Here is a 21,319-nt window from a genome sequence, read left to right as displayed (position 1 = left end):
ACCCCAAACTAAGTGTGCAAAGCGCATGCGCAATATCGTCAATAGCCAATGAGAGTCCACCTATTTACCTCTAAGAGAGATTCTCATTGGCTATTAAGGGGATTGCGCTTTACGCATCCACAAATCTGCGCACATTCGAAATCAGCCTTGGAAATTTCAAATGTATGTATATATGTGCATTTAACGTTTGTTTATAACGGCTGATAACGGCTATTTGAAGTCGTCAGATTCGTAACCAATATTTGTATCAAAATGTATAATGGTGGAAGACCAAAAAATAAATTATGGGATGAAACAAATGGACAAGATGAATGTTTATAACCTAGCGGATACCGCATGCTCTACGCTGCTTGTCCGCCATATTGGATACGTTTTTCCTGGTTTTCTACGTTTTCTCCGGTAAACTACTTGATTTACATAATATATGTCAGGTTATCTGTAGAAAAGCCGTCGTATATTACGTAATCAAGTTCGTAGTTCAGTAGTTAAGTAAATCAAGTTACGTAGATCAGTTTACCGTAGAAACGTAGAAAACCAAGAGAACGTATCAAATATGGCGGACAAGACAGCGTAGAGCATGCGGTATCCGCTAGGTTATAAACATCCATCTTGTCCATTTGTTTCATCCCATAATTTATTTTTTGGTCTTCCACCATTATACATTTTGATACAAATATTGGTTACGAATCTGACGACTTCAAATAGCCGTTATCAGCCGTTATAAACAAACGTTAAATGCACATATATACATACATTTGAAATTTCCAAGGCTGATTTCGAATGTGCGCAGATTTGTGGATGCGTAAAGCGCAATCCCCTTAATAGCCAATGAGAATCTCTCTTAGAGGTAAATAGGTGGACTCTCATTGGCTATTGACGATATTGCGCATGCGCTTTGCACACTTAGTTTGGGGTAATATAATACTTCGTGCCTGCGTAGAATACTAGGGACGTATTATACGTTGTAATATACATGTAGAAAACCACGATATTACTTCATGTATTATACTTACCCAACCATGATCTAAGCTCGCTACGCTTTAAGCCGATATTCCATTAGTAATAAGAGATTCTGATTGAATGCAGAGAAACAGCGGAATGTGGAAACTTCCGCCATACATTTTCGGCAGCCAATCAGAACATCTTATTCGTTCTTCGTCGCTCCGTCAGTGGTCGCTGTAGCACTAATGAAAAATCGGTCTGACGCTGCATTACTTCCCCTTTTCGTAAGAAGTATCGGTCTCCTAACCGTAGCTGATTACACTCATATTGTGCAAAATGGCTTTAGTCCCATTAGAATGTAATCCCGAGGTATGTTAATGGCTTGCAATTATCGAATTAATGATTTATTATTGCTTCGTTAATTCATTGTTCCCTTTTTCTTTTCAGGTTATGTCCCAGGTGAGCACACCCTGAATAAGACACAGCAACCATTTGAAAAGTCATTATACTTCATTTCAATTTATACATTATGTCAGTACATTCACATAAATAGAAACCGACGTCAATTGTATCTCAAATATTCTTTGTATTGTTTTGGTTAAATATGTATTTATTTGGTGGTAACTTTAACTGTAGTATCAAGTTTGTGTTATTAATAATGCAAGCACCTTTAAAGTTCAAGCTTTTATCAAGGGTGCAATATTTTATTTTCAACATTCTGTGGATAGAACTGTGTAGATTTGAAATTTTAAAAAGTTATCGGTATAAGGTTATGATTTTTGTAAAACTATTATGTAAAGAAAATCACTATCGTTTTAATAATCTCTTTTATATGGACTATGAAAAGTATCAGGGACCAATCGTTGCTAAATTCTTCGATTGTTAAAATCAATTTACAATGTTTGTTATATTCAAATAGATTTTGTCTTTTTGTAATCTACACAGACCAACGTGAATACCTTTCCATTATACATTGGTAGCACAATGCTCATAAGAAAAGCATTTGTGTCTACCGGTATATAACATNTATATAATTTCTATTAGATTATCTTTTATAAGCAATATTATTGATAAAACACGGAATGGAGTTCTGATTCAAGATTTCTTGTATGAGAAATAAAACTTATTGTTTTAGAATAAAACTTGAAGATGGGGTCCTTAAGACCTTCTTGGATGAAACAAAGGATATGTCACCCACTGAAAGGGGTGAGCAATTAATGAAAGCTCAAGGAATCATCGATGCTCATAAATTACAAGCCCAAGAAGGTCAAACAGAGGTATTGTTGCAAATAAAAGTTTTGTATTTTTTAATTAAACCAAAGAAATAATAAGAATATTGTTTGATGGAAGTAGTTAATAAGAGACCATGTTAAATTATATGCTCGAAGGCTTTAAGAAAGGACCATTGAATTACAACAAATAGTCGTTATCTTAAATGAAATCAAAATTTTATGTACAAATAGGATATTTAGGTATATGAAATATATAATAATTTATTATAATTTTTTTATATTTTAAGGCTCCACGGGAAGATGCTCCAGTAATTTACCACTTTGTTGCTTTCATTCACAAAGATGGTTCATTGTACGAGTTGGGTGAGCATTCCTGCAATTTTGAAGTCCAACTTTTTGTTTAGTCATTACTATACTTCTTTCATTAGTTAATGTTCCCATACTAACCACGTTTAATTGAATCGTTCTGTTACTTTACATTTTTTAGATGGTCGAAAGCCTTTTCCCATCAATTATGGTCCAACTTCTCCAGAGAAATTCTTGGAAGATGCTACTAGCGTCTGCCAAGAATACATGACTCGAGATCCGGAGGAGATGCGCTTCACTATGGTTGCTCTTGTACCAACTGAATAAGAAAAATCTTCATTTTACCACTGGTACGGCACAGACTTTTGGCTAATAACAATGTCTGGAGCAAATATCAATTATTATGTACTTCTCTCTTCTACTTTCGCTTCAATTCTGTGATGATTAGTCTTGAAAGTGTTTGCTTTGCAAGCAACGTTTATACTTTAATACTTTAGCTGCCACTGAAAGTGGTACATATAAGCATTTGTGAACAGTTTAAGGGTAATCAATGTCCTTGTGAAAATTGAACTGAAGGTAAAACGAAAAATGTGAACGCTAGCGATACTGCTTTGATATGCGTCTATTTCTAAGAGATAACTGATTATAATCTTTAAGCAAAGACGTTTTCATGTTTATCTCTAATCGTAAGTGAGTCTAGTTTTTCAGGATGTGTTACCTACAATGTTGGTGTTTTCTCCTACTTCACGCCATATCAATGTATTATTTCCAAATCGGAACAAAATCGTACTTGTTTAATGTTAAGCTTCAGTCGGTCGAATATTTCCGATATTTTTTCATATACTTTAGTACGTAGAAGCGACACAACGTAGGTCGTGTTAATCTATTTTTCTAAGTCACCACTGGTGTTTTCTTTTTTTTTTCTTCTTCAAAATGAAGTGAAATTACCGTTTCCTGAATTCTGTGATGATTAGTGTTGAAAGCATCGGCTTTGCGTGCAAAGTTTATTATACTTTGATATATTTACTACGAAAAATTATATGGAAATGTCAAGCAACTACGAAGACTTGGTATTTCTATTAACCTTCCTCCACACAAAAGGGACTTGGTTGTACATTGAATGTATGAAACATTGAAATTCAATTCATGCAACTTTGGTAAATACTCTTTTACTCGCAAAGTTATGTGGTAACTATGTTGCAATTGCGAAACAATCCTGAACTAGTTAAGAAACACCTATAAATTACGACATGGGATGAGCCAAAAGTGAAATATAAATGGAACTTAAAAATATCTTGCGATATAATTTAGGGATAATAAATACAAGAAATAAAATGTGGAGAGACCGGTAATGGTATCAAGCAGCCTTATTCCTAATATAATGAATACTTAAATTCCAAATGGCGATACAAATACGATTTGTTTCTGTACAAGTATTTACAAGATTCATGGAGAGGACATAGATGTTAATAAAAAAGAAAAGCTGCTGTGTCTTCTATCGCTGGATGTTGTGGAGTCGAAGAAGATCGAACAGTTGACGAAGACTGTGAAGTCGTTAATGCTTGCTCCGTACTGCTTTCAGATGATTCTTCGTGAGACTCTTCGCTGGAATCATCAGAACGTTTCTTTCGCAGTGAATGTATTGAATCGGTTTGATTGTTTGCATCAAGTTGTGGTAAAAAGAGTTTGCTAAGATCTAGAACCCCATCCTCCTTGCGTGGTGGATCAAACAGGGAAATATTGAGTTCTTCGTGCCTAAAAACCATTTTGGTTCCACAATTATTAAGAAAATTTGACTATTTTCAGTATTATAAAAGTGCATATATATATATACGTAAAGACTTTAAAGTATTACATATAGAAACGTTATTAAAAGTCAATAAAAGAAATCATACTTTTCTGTAGATTCATCGGTAGTATTATCAGGGCTTGTAAGAATTCCAACTTCATAGACAACAGCTCTTATTACATATCTGAAATTCAAATAGTGAATTAATTATCGTTTATTAAATTAAGGTGATATGAAAGGGTCGGTCTATATACATAAAACGTCAAAATATTTATAAGACTTTTCTACAAATTGGGTTCACCGAATCATTTGAAACTTCACCACGTGATTATGAAGGCCTTAAGGAAGCACATGGTGCTCGTGAAATTTCATTTTTAATAAAAAATTGTCTTTATGTCAGACTAGAACCAAGAATACATTTTCTTTTGAATGAAATTTCATGAACACCACGTTCTTCCTTAGGACCTCCATAATCACGCGCTGAAGTTTTAAAATGTATATATATGCACGTGCGCAGTATGACCCTTTCATGTCACCTTAACTTTACAAATAATGTGGACAAAAATATTCACGTAAGATGATCGTAAAAACGTAATTGAAATATTCCTTGTCATTAAAACTATGCTTTTAGATCTCTTACAAGTCGCCAGTTGCTGGACTCGAGGGGTTAACATCAACATCGGTGGACCCATTCGGAGTAATTTCAAAAGGATCGAAGAGTGACGTAGAGTTGAGATCTTTTGGTAGGACCGATGTAGAGTCCTGGGAATCAGGCAGAGGTATTGCTAGAGAGAGTTGGAAGATATACAAAAGTAGCAGCATCATATCGGAGAGCCTGAACCGATCCACTCGAACTCCGATAACTGTTGACGAGACCCGAAGAAAACTTACGACTGTCCTCAAGGAATGTGCCATCCTCTTTTATACTTGCAAACTAATCTGGTTAACGCTTCTCTCCCACCATAACATTTTCTGTACCGAATATAGCCAATTCTTGCGTTACTTTCATTGACTCGTGATGTAAAGCTCTGAAACATGTTTTTCAACTACAATGGGTATTTCAAAGTTGTAAGCGGCCTATTAAAGTTAATACGAAGAAATACATACACAGATTAATATCTTGTTTTAATATTGCGCCGATTTGTGCAATTATCCTGCTGGGTAGAAATGAAAGTAAGAATGGATGGGAAACTTTTTTTAGTTCAATTATACGAGATAATTCTTATAACGCGTCAAAGATATCGCGACTACTGTTTTCATATAACACGATTTTTCTTACAACGCTGCAAATAAAAAACATTACGCGGGTTGTACGAGAAAAATTCCCGTATGGCACGACATCTTATGATGCGATGTACACTGAAAAAAATTCCCATTTTAATTTATATACTAGATCATTGGTTAACTTTTATGCCACTTTTCTTCGATCTTCTATAACGCGAATTCATACAGCACGTAATGTATTAACCGTGTTATACGGGAGAGTACTGTTTTCATACAACGCGATTCGTCGTATAACGCGTAAAATAACAAAACACAATATGCGCGTTATACGAGAATAATTCCCATACAACGCGATTTCCTACAACGCGATTTCCTATAACGCGTAACATAGACGCGTTATACGGGAAACTAGTGTTTCCATATAACACGTTTCTTCGTATAACGTGTGAAATAACAAAACACATTATGCGCGTTATACGAGAATAATTCACATACAGCATGATTTCCTACAACGCGAATTCATATAGGGCGTAAAATATTAGTCGCGTTATACGGGAAACTAGTGTTTCCATATAACACGTTTTTTCGTATAACGCGTGAAATAACAAAACACATTATGCGTGTTATACGAGAAAAATGCCAGTACAATACGCGTAACATAGACGCGTTATACGGGAAACTAGTGTTTCCATATAACACGTTTCTTCGTATAACGTGTGAAATAACAAAACACATTATGCGCGTTACACGAGAATAATTCCCATACAGCACGATTTCCTACAATGCGAATTCATATAGGGCGTAACATATTAGTCGCGTTATACGAGAGTCTACCGTAAAATGATTCTAAACAGCAGGCCGAGCCCATTACATAGGCTATTTACAGAAGGTTAAAATTGTACTTTTCTAAACAGTTTTACGGAGACCTCGATCTCTTTTAGACTCCAATATAAAGCGGCTTTTGTGTAAGAAATGCTTGTGCCGACGTATGACAAAGTGGTGGTAAATTTGAAGGAAATAATTGGTGCTAACTCGTAATGCCAGCCCGCTTCGAATCTTTTGCTTATTAAATTAGCAGCGGCGCGTAAATTTCGATACGTCATGGGGAATTTTCCTAAGGCGATAATTCGTCAAACATATGTGAATAGGAATCTTTCCTCCCGTGGAAGATTTTGTAAATCGGCGGCGCGTGCACTTTAAATGTACAATGGCGGACATGAATGCCTCCCCTGCAGACGCGGCATCGCCTGTGCAGGATGAGAGGGCATTGATGTCTCCCAGTGTACCTAATGCACCTTCGATTTCGCTCACCGCCTTCCAAGAAACACATCGTTCGAGGAAAAAGACACGCAGCAGCCAACCTCTCGTTAATTACAACATTGCGAGACCAATTATAACGATTAATATAAGGATAATCCATAATAACGTTAAATAAAACCGTTTGATATTTTTCAGTCTACAGCAAACGTCCGTTACAGAAATTGATTAAATTCGGCTAACAAGGACACTTGGCGTGAATTAAATAATTTTTATGGATTTCTATGAACTCTCTAATACGTTATGTGACTTCAATGACACATATCTGTATATTTATATTTTTTTAAGCTAAACTTCCCAAGGCACGTTAGTGATCGGAATGTGAAACGCTTTTTGTTTTTAGTTAATTACTATTTATATTAATCTTTGTCTTTTAATATTAGCACAATCTGCGCAAACGTTTTCGTTAGGGTTATTTAATTTCAATTTATTGTCTAAGAAGTAAATCAGCGACTGTGTTCATGCATGGCGGAATTGACATTAAAATCGTTGCTCATTAATATTGGTATCTCATTCCAACTTGTTTCCAGTTAATATGGAAAATACTTTCACCAAAGATTGCAAGGGAATGCTGACTTGTCTCATGGCTAACGCGTGTCTTTAGAGCAAAAATTTAGTTGCAGCTAATCGTCACAGATGGCGACGGTGGTCCTAAACAGTCGCTAGAATAATGAATTTACGGGATTTCGACAGTTGTACATCGATCTCTTTATCATTACTTTACTGAAATGACATATGGAACGCTTCAGTTCGTATAATTATCAACGTAGACTGTAAAAGACTCGAACGTAAACATAAATCTCGATAGCGGAATGCGCCAGCTTATGTTACTTGACTTGAGTATTCAAAATGACGTTACTATCAAAAAGTGTACAGATGAATTTTAATTTATCGACTTTGATTAAATTTCTCAGCGCCTTTCATATCATCTTAAGTTATGAACATGTACAGAAAATAAGTTTCGATTTCGAGTAGGTTTACGAAGATATCTTTAACACGGGTCCAACGTAGTCGACCTCCCTCTGCAGTACTATCTCGCTCTTTTATAATACCTTCCATGTCTGTCTCTTCCTTGTTACAATTTAACAGTCAGAAAGATCGGGACACAACGAGGGGCTAAGACAGTACTTTCTATTTATTTACGAATTATGTACAACGCTGTCGCGCACAACTCCGTGAACACAATGTCGCTCGTGCACGTCTCTATTAAGGCAGAAGAAAATCACCGTTAAAACGCCGAACGCAATTTACATAATCGCATTTAGAAAAGCCTTAACCATTAAGTTACTTGGCACTTGCACCGTCTCGAAATGAAATTCATTCTTCGGTTCGTTGGAGGGTCCTCGGAGCTCTTGTCAGCTCTCCGCTCATTTTGTCCGTTCACCCCGTGTATACATATACAAATACCTCATCCTCGACATTTCCCTGCCGTTATCAATCCATTAACAACTACCGAAGTGCGTGTATTACCTAACTTTCGGATAAAATCTAGAAGGGGGGGGGGGGGAGGAAAGAACTTTTCGAGATGTGCACCAAGTATATCAATTATGGCTTTCCCGCATTTTGTACAATTAACGAGGTGCACGCCTCGCCTTATCAATAAACCATAGAGGGGAGCAGAGGCTGGCAGAGACGTGCACCAAGGAATTCATTATGGTCGATCAATCCTTTCACCCTTTTTCTCTTTTCTTTCCTTTTTGTACAACTGGCGAAGCGCACATCTCACATTGGTAAAATATCTACGCGGAAATGAATTGCGGAGCGGCACGCGGCTCTCTCTCTCTCTCTCTCTATTTGTTATACAATTAACGAAGTGCACCTTTCACCCTGATAAAATGTCTGCGTGGGAAAGAAACTCTGAACAATCTTGATTATGTCTTTTTTTTTCCCCTCTTCCTCCTCGCGTTTCCGTAATTAACAAAGTGCACATCCCCCGCCGAGAGGAAGTCCCGAAGGACCGAAGTTCGGCTATCAATTAATCGGCCCTCGATTAATAACTCCTCCGCAGTTAACAAAATGCCCAATCGAGGCTCGATAAAACGCACATACTCGGACCCTAGGGACGACGCGCACGGAATATCAAACATCGCTTCTCCCAAATCGGTAATAATTTCCCATACATATTTCTTTTCTTCGCTTTTCCTTCCTTCCCGACACTCGTCACGATAGCTAAAATCCCGACGATATCTCGATACAATTTTAATCGGTATGCTCTTGTAACATCCCAGAAAGGCAACGGACTCATCGTGTGTACAGACCTTCGGCATAGACACGTCTGAAATGTATATACGAAATACTTTTGCGTTACGGTGGGAAACTGAATTGATTCGCATGGCACGCCACGTGGTCGATCATCGGGAGCGAAAAGTGAAAGAAATCGAAGCTAGACCCGAAATAGGATAGAAAAGTTTAGATAGAATGGATTCGCACTCGATTAAATGTCGAGGTAGAAGTTCGTCGACCGACAATCGTCCACTTTTCGTCCACGCGACAGCTGTCAAACCCACGTGGGCGTCGACCACGTGGTCAAGAACTGTCAGTTTCGGTGACGTTTCCTACCACGGTCCGCGAAAGAACCCGCCGAGTGTCTGAACATAATAAAAATATAATTATATCATCTCGCGTTACATCACGTGGCGCGTAGGAATACATATTTCTGTTTCTTTCTATCTTTCTTTTTTTTTCTATTTTTTTCGTTTTCTTGTTTGTTTCTCTTCCTCTCTTATCTCCCGCAATTTCTCTAACTCTCTCCCACTCGATCCGAGTCGCTTTAGGCACTGCACCCAATTTCTCCTCGCCGCTCGCTTACGATGTATCAAAAAGCACTGTAGTTCGTCGTGAATTAATATACATATATATATATCGGACTATGGTGATGTTTTTTTTCTTTCTGTTTATCTGTTTCGCGTCTTTCCTTAGATTTCTCTAAATAGCCTCACATCCATGGTACCTACAAAAACATTATGGTATACAATGCTGCGTAATACTTGTTCCGCGCATTCCTCGAGGCACAGCCCGAGGGATTTAAACAATCCAAGCACACTGTATGAAAAAAAATCTCACGTAAAATTACACAACTCTGTTTACGGCGAAGACTAATACAATGCGGTTAAATGCAACGAATTTTAAGTACAGAATATTGTACATGCAATGCCGGCTAATCGGTTAGTCGGTGGGAACGATCGGGGGAAAACAAAGAAAGAAAACAAAAAAGAAACAAAAAATACGGAAAATCAACCTGCCCGTGTATATATTATCATATGGATATATAATTTAATAACATTCTGTCATAGGTTCAGGGTAAACTCTCGGTACGATTCAAGTAAACGAATTGTACGACGCATTTATACTGCAACAAATTGGGCGGTACAACGACCCGTTCCAAGGCGTAGAAACTTTTCAATTAAAAAAAAATATATATATATATATAATTCGAAGTAAAGGAGAAGCCACTTAAAACAGCACTACACCTACCTACAAGTGTACCCGGTGTAATTTTTATCGTGCGTGGTATTATTTAGTATTACTATAATTGTAGTTATCATTCCCTTTACTTAAAAGTAATCGATACTTTCAATATGATCCTTTTATACAATGATTAGTTGTGTAACTTTACATGATATTTAATTACAGTGCAGTCTAACTTGCGATATCGAGAGACATTAGCATTCGTATAATCGCGGCACGAATATATCTTATTGTACTCTAACTTGTTTGGCGCGGATTTAGCGCCAGGCAACGAGGGGCGTTTCTTTTCTTTTCTTCTTTTTTTTTTCGTGCCGAGGACAAAGCCTCGCATTTCTTTATATAAATGCCTAAATGTGAATTAACATTAGCGAGAACGCTCCAGAGTTTTTCGGAAAATATTGGAAATTGCAACTGGGAGTGACCACCAACTTCCACGGCGGATACACCAGATGGCGTTGGGGAGATATTCGCAAAATTTGCGCCGATTGAAGGAAAAGAAAGAAAGAAAGAAAGAAAAAAAGAGAAAGACGTCGCTAACAATGCATCAACGGCACTAGGAGAAATGCATTCCTTTTAATGGAAGTTTTTCTTTTTTTTATCACTTCTTTTCACCAGGGAACTTTAGAGTTTACGTGTTTTTTAAATCAATACAATTTCATCGACGTCATTCTTTTCTTCTTTCTTTTTGTTTTTTCTTCTTAATTTCCTCAAACGGTTACTCTTCAGGATAAGTGTGTTTCCGAGTGAATTCGACTTCCGGAAGAGCGAGGTATTCTTTCAATGTCTAAAACGATTACATCTTTCACTGTATACAGGAGAATATTGGTCCTTCCAGCCTTCAGGGGAAGGTAGAATTGTAATTGAGTAATTAAACTGCAACAGCACCATTGTTTTTGGTTTATTAGAAAAATGCGCTTCTCCTTTAATTGCGTGTCCTTGCAATGGAATATTTGACTTTCAAAATTATTGGTAATCTAATCATGGAAGATGTCGAGCATAGTGCACGGGGATGTATCCACCCCTGATATCAACAATTCTTAATTACTCAGTTACAATTGCAGTTAAATTATATTATACTCAGTTTCCAGTGTCTAACGCACGGAGTGAAGGAGTTGCAAATTTACGAAATCTGCAGTAGATGTGTAAAAAATACTATTAGAAAATAATTTGAAGTTACCTCCTTTGTCGGAGTGTCTTTCGAAAGTCTCCTTCCAAGAGACATCCTATATCATTTTAAACACCCTCGCGACTTAGTCTTCAAATATTTACAAAATAACCGACCTGCAAGCTAAACCATTTATCGAGTTAAAATAAAGTGGCATTTCTCGGAAATGTAATGTTTCAATTGAATCTTCTCTTTCAAGTCCTAATTGGAATATAACTGTAACATTTCAATGAAAATCCTGCACTCTCTAGTATTCGGTACAGTGCTTCCACTCGAAATATATCACAACGTTGTAAGAGTTCGACCGAGTTATTAAATGAGCAAAAAGGAAAATGAACTAGAAAATGCTTTCTTCTGTCACCCTTAATCGGCGTGAGTCACTTTTTACATTCGTAGGTAAACTCTTCTCTAAAAGCAAACCGCCCGTAACGATAAGAAAAATAAACGGAACATCAAACACAACGAAGCTTACACTCCACTTTGGACTTCGCCAGTATTCCTCTCCAGGATAAACTACAGTTTTATTAACAGCTGATAATGCGAAATGAATAGATAAATTTCTTATTTTCTTTTTCCAATATAATAAGCGTCTTATACTGCCCAATATCATTCCACACACTTTCCGTACGATAGTAACGGATAAAAATGGCACTAATCGCGCCGTATATCCAGATATTATCGACCAATCGAATACCAGACAGTGACAGTCCTTTGGACTTTAATTACAAAGCTTCCAGCTCCGTGCGTTGTATGTACAAATAGCGAAGACCGAATCGTAATTGGACCGCTAACAACAGGCGAGCGCACTTAAATAGACTCCTTAAAACACAATTCGCTAACTATAATTGAGCATTGTGAATAGTCCTCTCGGTCATGTACCGTAAGTTAACGATACCCTGCCATATTGATCGTAGTGCCCCGGGTGCGGCGTCGTTGAAAGCATAAACCCAATTCTAAGGAGAAATAGAAATATAAAGGTATCCTCTCAGGTATGGTGTAAGGTCGATCTGATATGGTTTATCACTATTGCTGGTTCGGACCTCCGGGAAGAGTTTTAGTCGGATGCCTTGGACGCGACTACGGGTTCCGCGGTCGAAGGGTTCTCCGAACCTTCTTTTGCAATGTCGGATGGGTTTTCAGACTTTGTTGGAACATTTGCTAAATCCTGCGAGCACCTTTCGTTGCCCTCCTTCGTGCCAGACCTGCGAAATTAAGCGAACCATTTTTAACAATTATCCATTAAGCATAATTTACGCATTATGTATTAGAAACGCGGATACTAGAACCAGCATGGCGTGGTCCGTGCACGTTTTCGCTGTTTTATGCTTCTTGGAAGCTTAGAATTCTTTCAGGACCTATCTCGAACAATTTAGAATACCGTAGAAATGAAATATTACAGAATCTGATGGGAAAATATGGAAAATACTTTCACCAATGATTGCAAGAGAATGCTGACTTGTCTCATGGCTAACGCGTCTTTAGAACAAAAAATTTCAACAGTTTTACGTCGATCTAAAAGACCAACATAAATATAAATGTCGGTAACGCGACGCGCCAACTTGTTACCACTTGGGTATTCAAAATGGCGTTACCACCAAAAAGGGTATAGATGAATTTTAATTTATCGACGTCGAATAAATTTCTCAGCGCCTTTCATATCATCTTCAGATGTACAGTGGATATTCATGGAACGTGGAATTTTTAAGAATATTCAAAGCATATTCTGGCTTATGAATGTATATACAGCATATTCACTAAATATTCCAAATATCCGGAGTATATTAAAAGATTTAAAGAATATTCTTAGGTACAATAGTGTTATCTGGGTAATGACTCGATCAAGAAACAGGGTTGAGTTTTCTGCCAATTACGATTTAAGATACGAGCTAAATTAATAATTTACTAATTGTGAATTCCGTACCTATTATCCTCTACGTCACTAGGATTGGCGTTACTGTCGGAAGTATTTACAGAATCAACAGTAACATTTCTTTCACTATTGAGATTCGTCAAGGAAGACTGTGGCAATGACTCCTTAACTTCTGGCACCTTTACTTCATCCTCGGCCTCTTTTTCCTTTTCACTGCTCGGCTTAACGTTTTCAACTATCGACGAGGAAGCAACTGGCGCCTCCTGTTTGGTTTCTTTGCAAGACTCGTTCTCGGGTTTAGGTGGGCCTGATGAATTTTCGAAACCGTCGAAATTTGCCCATCCAGTAGGCTCTACCGATTGCGAGGAAACCACGTCCCAAGGGTTCACTTCTGGTAATATAGCATTGTTAGTTACCGGCTCGGTAGAATCCCAGGCTGAAATTATTCAAGAGGAAAAGAATTAAACACATTAAAATGAATGAATGAGCGTCGCACTTGATGTGATGATACGCTTCTGGTCGTTTTGACTCCCTGGAATCATTAAAACGTAGAACTACGCCTTTCCCGTTCGTTTATAGGTATGGGAAGTACATTGAGGAACTGAACATCGCAAAAAAGTGCAAATGTCACGAAATTATACGAATCTCCCAAAGATATGCGAATGTCACGGAAAAGGGCATATATCAGAATCAAACGCGCAATTGTATTTGTATTCCAAGGATCTTCCGAATATCACAAATATTACACCCCCTTAAGTTTCGTCCTTTCCCGCTACGCGTCGCTTTTGGAAAACTTTAATACGTCACACTGAGGGAACCAATAGCCTGTAACCTTCGCCTACTCTCCGGTATATTTGCGAGGCTTCGTGTTACCTAAATTTGTGTATCAGGACAGAGCTTTCTTGAACATCAAGAAATAAACCCGTAAACTCCCCACTGTTTTCAGTCAATCATTTTTCCATCCCAATCGAATTTTAGATTTCGCGAGTAACCTCCTGGTGCCGACTGATGGTTACAACATGAATGGCCATTGAACCTACAGTGTCATGAATTGTCACCTGATAAATGATAGCATATATAATTATATTTCCCATTTCGTATCACCCAAATGTAGTTCTACGTATATAGATGTGCAGGATGACAGTAAGACTGTTTTTGTCAATATTCTGTATCTTTGTAGATAGATCGTTAGATAGGTAGATGCTTATTTCAACCTGGCGTCCTTGAAATACGACGTAGTTTTCACATGCTAATTCGACTAATTTTTACTTATTCGTATCTTTATAGTTGAAAAAGCAGCATGAACCTTCTACAGTCAGCAGCAAAGAAGAAAAGTAAAATATAAAAAAAAAATAAAAAATATAAAACCACTTACGGTCAGTGGAATCGAACTCCATGTGTACGTCGTGGGGATCATCTTCATCTTCGGAGGAACTGGATTCATAGGGTACCCGTTTTGAAGGCCATTTGTCTATCACAGTTTGGAAAGTGACGTCGTCTCCCCACTCGAGCCCTCCCCCACCTTCTTCCAGATCAGCCTTTTGCTTTTGCTGGCAAACCTTTACATACAATCACAAAATCTCTCTCTCTTTCTCTTTCTATAATGTAAATTCTGTTTATCGTCAACGAAGTACATACCTTGTTAAACTCATCCTCATTTTCATCGAGATCTTCCTCGTTCAGGGTGAAATTTACATTGGTTATCTGACCATCTGGAGTACTGCAATATGTGATCAATTAGAAACCCTATAGCCGTAGACTAAGTAACAAATCCACGGGATTTTACAATACGTAATGGTTGTAAATTTACTGAAATTATATACATACGGGAACGTATCGTTACTGTCGTTAAACTCGTCGTCACGGTACCCATAGTTCTTTAGATACTGAGGAGTCATTTGTTGGCCCTGATAGTGAGAGTACATCTGAAGTACAATAGTATAGGTCAAAAGTAAAAAGGAAATTTCATTCGTGTCGCACCTCTGAATGTCCTATTTGACTTCCAAGAGATAGAGTCAAAAAGCCACAGTAATCGCGTTAAGATCTTTGAAACACTCTCAGCGTAGAAATCTACTTGTCTATTCCCTTGCCATGCACTTTAAATCTCTCATAAGCATCTCCACTTAAAAAAGTATTTTAATTACTACTCGGTGTAAGTTTATAATTTACCTGTTGTATGTAAGCGTCATGGGAAAATGAATTGTACTCGTCAGGATTTTCTTCTGAGTTCGTTATATAAGCTTGAGTCTGTGAGCCCTGTAATTCAGAAGCAAATATTTAAAAACTCATCCTGCTATTTCTATAAACGGGCGGAAAGATTTGTATAATTCTTAATTGTAGCTAAAATTCTAAATCGGATGATTTCAGAGTGAAATTTCCAGATGAAGGTTTTTAATATAATACACGTCTTTTAAAGAAATCTGTCTCCATGAAATATCATTTGATGGCGTGTTTTTAAGTAATTATCGATTGCAGTCTCTTGCTATTCGCAGACTTTCGTATAATTATTAACTCCACGATAATGAAAATCATCTTACCAAAGGTGCATTTTGCGCTTTGTTTACTTCTACTAATTGTGTAGTCACAAGTGTCTCCCACTTATTGCGACTCTCTGTAGGCAGATTTACTTTCAAGAAAGTGTCGAGGACGTTGTTCTTCTCACATTGAGATACAATGTTATTAGCTATATTGATTATGTGGCCCATGTATCCTTGCCTTATGCTCTTCCCTTTAATTCTATAAATAAACGGTAAACAAGATATAATTAAATCACACGTGTTATACATTATATACAGATTAACTTGTCACAAAAGTCTACATTCTTTATCCATATACATGTTATGCTCTCTAAAAATTTAAGGTAACCCTTTGTATTTAGAAATAAAAATTACTTAGTTGACAAGAAACTTCCAAAAGTGTGTAGAAATTATCTAAACCCTTGAGTGGCACTGCTGTTTTCCAATTTGATGGATCGTTAACTTCATTAAAAATATATGTAAAAAAATAAAAACATGCAAGTTACGCATAAATTCAAATCATCATTTTTACATTTGTTCATAGGGTGAACTTACTGCTTATCTTCATTTCTATCCCATGCATCCAAAATCTGATCAATCAGCCTACATTTTATAAATATCTAAAATAGAAGACGTCAATTTTAAATATATATACATTATTTTTTTCGTTGTACAGAGATATTGGATAAAACAAATGTCGAGTACTCACGTGAGCATAAATAATATCATTAGTATCTTCACGATCACATTTAATAGCTAAGGCTAAACACTGTTCTACTTGCGTGTGCAAGAAATTGTTCCATGAATACTTGAAGAATAGGTCCTGAAAAGAAAAACAGTGTTTCATAAACACATCGTGAAATGAAAAATCATTGTACAAAAATATTAACAGAAGAAAAAAAAAACTCAAGCGTAACGACATTGTAAGTATATCAAAACGCTTACCAACAATGTTTGGTACGTGCTTAAATCAGCCAGATTCTCTCGTATTGTTGTATTTTCCGTAGATAAAAGTGCTACCAGTAATTTTGCTACGTGTAAACGAGTATTACCAAAAGGACACTGCAGAAGCCCAGCCGTTGTTTTAACCGGCGGTTTCTACAAATAACGAATAATTCTCCTTATCCAATATCACTTTCATAATCACTTTAAATGTGACTTCTAAGCATTACCGACTGATGTGGATTAATTGCAATAACTTACGATCTCCGATAATTACTGCACGCAACTTACTGACAGACCAACTTACATGTGGTGGGTCCAGAAGGAGTTGATGGAGACGTTCCAGATAAGGTATCGTTGCAATTGAAATTTTAATCCGTTGCTCGTTATCGATCACGTCTTCGCCAGCACCATTTCCGTACATCTCGCCCTCATTCAAAGTACTGGAAGTATCAGTGGAGGTCAAGTTTCAATCAGAAATCATTGACGAGTAATAATACACATTGAAAATTAAGCGAATCGTACTTGTTTGCCTTTTGGCCCAACAAGGCGAGAAGCAACTGGATCCCACCGATGATGCTACTTTCTAGCTTGTCTCCCGTTAAGATTGTCTCCAACACAAGGGCCACCGTCTCTCCTCTGAATAAAGAATATTCAAACTGAATCGTGTGACTTGGAAACATAGTCTTGAAAATAATTCTATTAAAAGAAAAAAAAAAAAAAACAAGCACTAGGCACTGAATAAACAATTTAAATGATCAACTCACCAAAATTACATCAAATTATTGGTTTTAATAAATTATAAAAAAATGTAATGATTAGAACACATCTAATAATTAGGGTTGTAACGAACATTCGGTTTTGTTTTTGTTGTATGCGATTTGTCTTCTTTCGCTTTTGCTTTCAATATAAGGACTTTCGTTACAGCCCTACTAATAATTTAACTTTGGTAGAAGGAAATATTTTTGGTAAATGCTTACGACTCCAAAGTGGTAAGAATAGGGTCGGGACCAGTTCGTTCGATCGATAGGCGATGTTCTCTCGTTGCTTTGATCATGTCGCAAAGTAGCTGTGCTGCGTTGGTATGTTTTGCAGAGTCAGAAGAGGGTGACAATAGTTTCACCAATCGTTGTACTAATTCCTGGCTATTTAACCACTGATTGAGGTGGAAAGAATGAAATATCAATGTCAGAAGGAACAAAATGTACACACTGCGTTACAGAGTTGATGTCTTACGTTTAGAGTATTTTGTCGCATTTCACTGCCTTCAACTTGCGTAACTAATTTTAAGATCAAATCCATTATCGCCAAGGTTTCCAGATGCTGTAGAAGTCGATCGACGCATCTTTGCCTGCTTTTCAGAAACTCTAATACCTGTAGACAAGTGAACTGATAGGAGTACCAGTTCTGGTTGAAAAAAACCAGATTGGTACATTGGATTGGAAGGAGGGAAAGCGGAACAAAATATGATTAATAAACTGTACTCATATTAGCAATATAAATCAATATGGAATATTCAAGCATGAAAAACTTGAGTAGAACCTTAAATATGCATTTCAGGTATTTTTATAATATGAAAATTAGAGTTCAAAACTGACTTTGTAAATGCTTATTCTACGGTGGCTTGTTAAAAAGGTTATAAAAGATTTTAATACGCGTTGTTAGCTGCAAGTTTAGTAACAATTGTGTTAAGGTAGTAATTGCCATCAGAAGGCTTTGTTTCTTATAAGTAGAATTCCTAATATGTTAGCAACATATTCACCTGATCACTTTTTCGTGCTATGAGCAAACCCATTATTTTGCTAAAAAATGACGCAAGCAAGGGGTTCAGAGGTTGGTCCGTATCGATGAAAGAATACAGTTTTGATAATAGATACTCATCACCTGAAATTAAAATTTTGGCTTGGTATCAATACCTATATTTATTTAAACATGACTTTCAATTTAAGAATTCTAATGTTACTTAAGCTTAATCGTACCTGCTAATTTTTCGTTGAGGGTTGGTACATCACATGTAAGAAGTTCACACGCAACATTTGGATACTTATATCGCAAACGTTCGTTAACATCATTTGGAGGCTCTTTCAACGTCAACATCACCAGTTCCTCCATTACATCTGGCCTTGTTAAACTAATTATGTAAAACAAAAAAGCATCGTAAAGACAAAAAAGTATATAATGTAAGCACATAAACGTTTGGTATTGCAGTACCAATGCGTAAGAGTTTCATGTCAACTTAAAAACATCGGTAAACTGGATAGCATATATTTAATTAGTTCAAACTGACTACTATGTTTACTAAGCAACTAAATATAATTAAATAAAATGGCAGACGCATTAAAACTTAACTGAATAAATGTACTTACTATTCCACAAGTTTTTTATTCTGACTCTTACATTCTTGTAAAATGTCTTCTTCATCCATTAGTTCTTGCAAGGTGACATCCTAAAAAGATAAAAAAAAACAATAGTTTTCTTGTCATATTATTAAGGATAAGATCAAATTTAAATTTTATAAGTTAATACAAAAAGTTGCCATGTTACTTAGAAATGCATTACCTTATGAACCAAACAAATGGACTTAATGTGGCAGACAGTGTGGTAATTAATGACGAAAAAGATTTATCATCCTATCCCAAAATTGATTAATTTTATAATACTTAAAAAAAAATTAATTAAACCCTATAACAAAAAAATATATAAGGCTTCATAAAATGTAACAATCTCATTTCCATTTCTAACGTGACAATTGAAACCAAATTTCACATCACTTGAAGTTATTTGACATAACATAAAATGAGATTTGATTATTTCATATCTCTCTTATCATGCCATAACCATGAAGGTCAGATAAATCAGAGAATAAAATCACAGTGGCTTAAAAAGTAAGAATATACTTTAATTTCAACAAGAAATTGACCCTCATTCATAATATATATCTATATCATATCCCAACAAAATTAATTTTTAATTATCACTTTTCTTTATTTCTTATGTGTATAGGTAAAGTTTTAAAACATGATCATTACCTTGACGCGATTATAACCAAAGAATAGATATTAAACTTAAGGAATGGTACAAATTTAAAGCCAGATGTAAGAATAAATATATTTCTCTATGTAATACTTCATCAAGATACGGAGTACATACTTATGCACTGCAACAGAATTTACGTATTACCAATTATACAGTAATTTAAACTATGTCGATCGGGATGATATTAATGCTCGTCTATTGCTGCAATAGATCGGAGCAACTTACAGCCTGAACTTGAGGAATCGCAAGATCGTTACTCAAACTCGGGGTATTGCAAGACAGAAAATCTCACCTTTTTATTAAGGAGAGCCTCGATCTGAGGTGACGATACATAATTATTTGTCCAGAACATGATAGAGCCGTTACTTCAATTCACCGCATCCACTCCTCAGCGGCCCTCTCTTGGATCGTGATCAACAAATCGAAATTAGGCTCTGATATAATCAGGGCATTGGCATGGGAAGCTCACTGGAAAAAAACTAATATAATGCATTGTGCGAGAAAGGGGCCAGCCATGACGCCGACCCAAGTAGCGAATATGATCCCCCATTAAGCGATTACAGGTTATTATCATGAACGCTACGGTGGACAGATAGAAGGGGAAATTTACTGTGTTAACAGCGTTCTGCCCAAAAACGTCACTTTTTACACAAAAGCAGAAAGACGGAGAGCTAAACTTTGACGTATGCCACAGTAGTGGCTCGCGGAGTCGACTCGAGTCGACATCAGTCGATTCACGATCGAGGACGATCAAGGGTCGACGCACGGCTAACTTCACGCCATTTAACGGATGCTCACGGTTGCTTTTCAATGTAAATTCAAAAATACAAGCCGCACACGCAATTCAATATGCAATAGTAAATCTGATTGGTGGATTTTGTAGAATACCGTGATTGGTAATCATTAGTCGTGTTCTAAAATGCAATGGTACTAGATTTCCAGGCAGTACATTTACACATTCTGCCTTACACCAGTTTTACAGCAATCAAGGTTATTACTACTAGTATTAAGCATTGTATAAACGCCGTTTTACTCCTGTTTTACTGATAAGACAGGCGTAAAACGACGTTTATGCATTTCAAAGCTCGATTTCATAACTCGATTAATTAGTTTATATCTGATTTAAACTTGATGTAAATAATTGAAATTCCGGTTAACTTGAGTTTAGCAACTACTAAGTCCAGTCAAAATGACTGGTTTTAAGTGACCCATCACAGCCAAAGAAATCTGCTGGTAGTTCTAGTGTTAATTGGTTTCCAGCAGTTAAATCAGGTGTAACCAGATAAACTTCAGTTATCTCGAGTTGAAGAACAGGGCCTAAATGTCGTGTAAATGCTATTTTACACCGTTGTTATCAGTAAAACTGGAGTAAAATGGCGTTTAACCTAACATTTAACATCGGGAGTTACAAAATCGGCATAGGGTAGATAGTGTAAATGCACTAGTTGTATATACCAGAGATGAGTTGAGAGATTGCTTACAGAGATGAGTTGGGAGATTGCTCACGGGCAG

At 36.6% G+C, this 21,319-nt stretch overlaps 3 protein-coding genes across 5 annotated transcripts; 1 reads left to right on the top strand and 2 right to left on the bottom strand.

Annotated features, from left to right (window-relative positions):
- Nucleotides 1-2,080: 2,080 nt before the first annotated feature.
- Nucleotides 2,081-3,540, top strand: LOC105703155 (ubiquitin carboxyl-terminal hydrolase isozyme L3). The gene is made up of 3 exons (XM_023433117.1): nucleotides 2,081-2,219; nucleotides 2,462-2,537; nucleotides 2,662-3,540. The coding sequence occupies exons 1-3, from the start codon at nucleotides 2,130-2,132 to the stop codon at nucleotides 2,805-2,807; spliced, it is 312 nt and encodes a 103-aa protein (XP_023288885.1). The 5' UTR covers nucleotides 2,081-2,129; the 3' UTR covers nucleotides 2,808-3,540.
- Nucleotides 3,541-3,633: 93 nt separating this feature from the next.
- Nucleotides 3,634-5,354, bottom strand: LOC105703160. Its single transcript, XM_012431325.2, has 3 exons — nucleotides 4,910-5,354; nucleotides 4,376-4,453; nucleotides 3,634-4,235 (listed from the first exon to the last, which is right to left on the bottom strand). The coding sequence occupies exons 1-3, from the start codon at nucleotides 5,182-5,184 to the stop codon at nucleotides 3,947-3,949; spliced, it is 642 nt and encodes a 213-aa protein (XP_012286748.1). The 5' UTR covers nucleotides 5,185-5,354; the 3' UTR covers nucleotides 3,634-3,946.
- Nucleotides 5,355-7,927: 2,573 nt separating this feature from the next.
- LOC105703156 (serine/threonine-protein phosphatase 6 regulatory subunit 3) lies at nucleotides 7,928-20,556 on the bottom strand. 3 transcript variants are annotated; one of them, XM_012431312.1, is made up of 20 exons: nucleotides 20,418-20,556; nucleotides 20,100-20,275; nucleotides 19,138-19,217; nucleotides 18,751-18,902; nucleotides 18,534-18,655; nucleotides 18,008-18,178; nucleotides 17,752-17,927; nucleotides 17,297-17,410; nucleotides 17,079-17,214; nucleotides 16,775-16,927; nucleotides 16,539-16,652; nucleotides 16,385-16,449; nucleotides 15,851-16,049; nucleotides 15,483-15,569; nucleotides 15,141-15,238; nucleotides 14,952-15,033; nucleotides 14,689-14,872; nucleotides 13,365-13,749; nucleotides 12,484-12,645; nucleotides 7,928-12,396 (listed from the first exon to the last, which is right to left on the bottom strand). In XM_012431312.1, the coding sequence occupies exons 2-19, from the start codon at nucleotides 20,157-20,159 to the stop codon at nucleotides 12,498-12,500; spliced, it is 2,526 nt and encodes an 841-aa protein (XP_012286735.1). In that variant the 5' UTR covers nucleotides 20,160-20,275; nucleotides 20,418-20,556; the 3' UTR covers nucleotides 7,928-12,396; nucleotides 12,484-12,497. The 3 variants fall into 3 exon arrangements, with proteins under 3 accessions (XP_012286735.1, XP_012286734.1, XP_012286736.1); XM_012431311.1 differs by having other exon boundaries at nucleotides 7,928-12,645; XM_012431313.1 differs by having other exon boundaries at nucleotides 7,928-12,645; nucleotides 15,141-15,220.
- Between the last annotated feature and the right edge of the window lie 763 nt (nucleotides 20,557-21,319).

This window comes from Orussus abietinus, unplaced genomic scaffold (genome assembly GCF_000612105.2).
Source record: "Orussus abietinus isolate OABI.00-Male unplaced genomic scaffold, Oabi_2.0 scaffold575, whole genome shotgun sequence".
NCBI classification, from domain to species: Eukaryota; Metazoa; Arthropoda; class Insecta; order Hymenoptera; family Orussidae; genus Orussus; species Orussus abietinus.
Note: the sequence above shows the minus strand (reverse complement) of the source record. Positions and strands in the feature narration are given on the sequence as shown.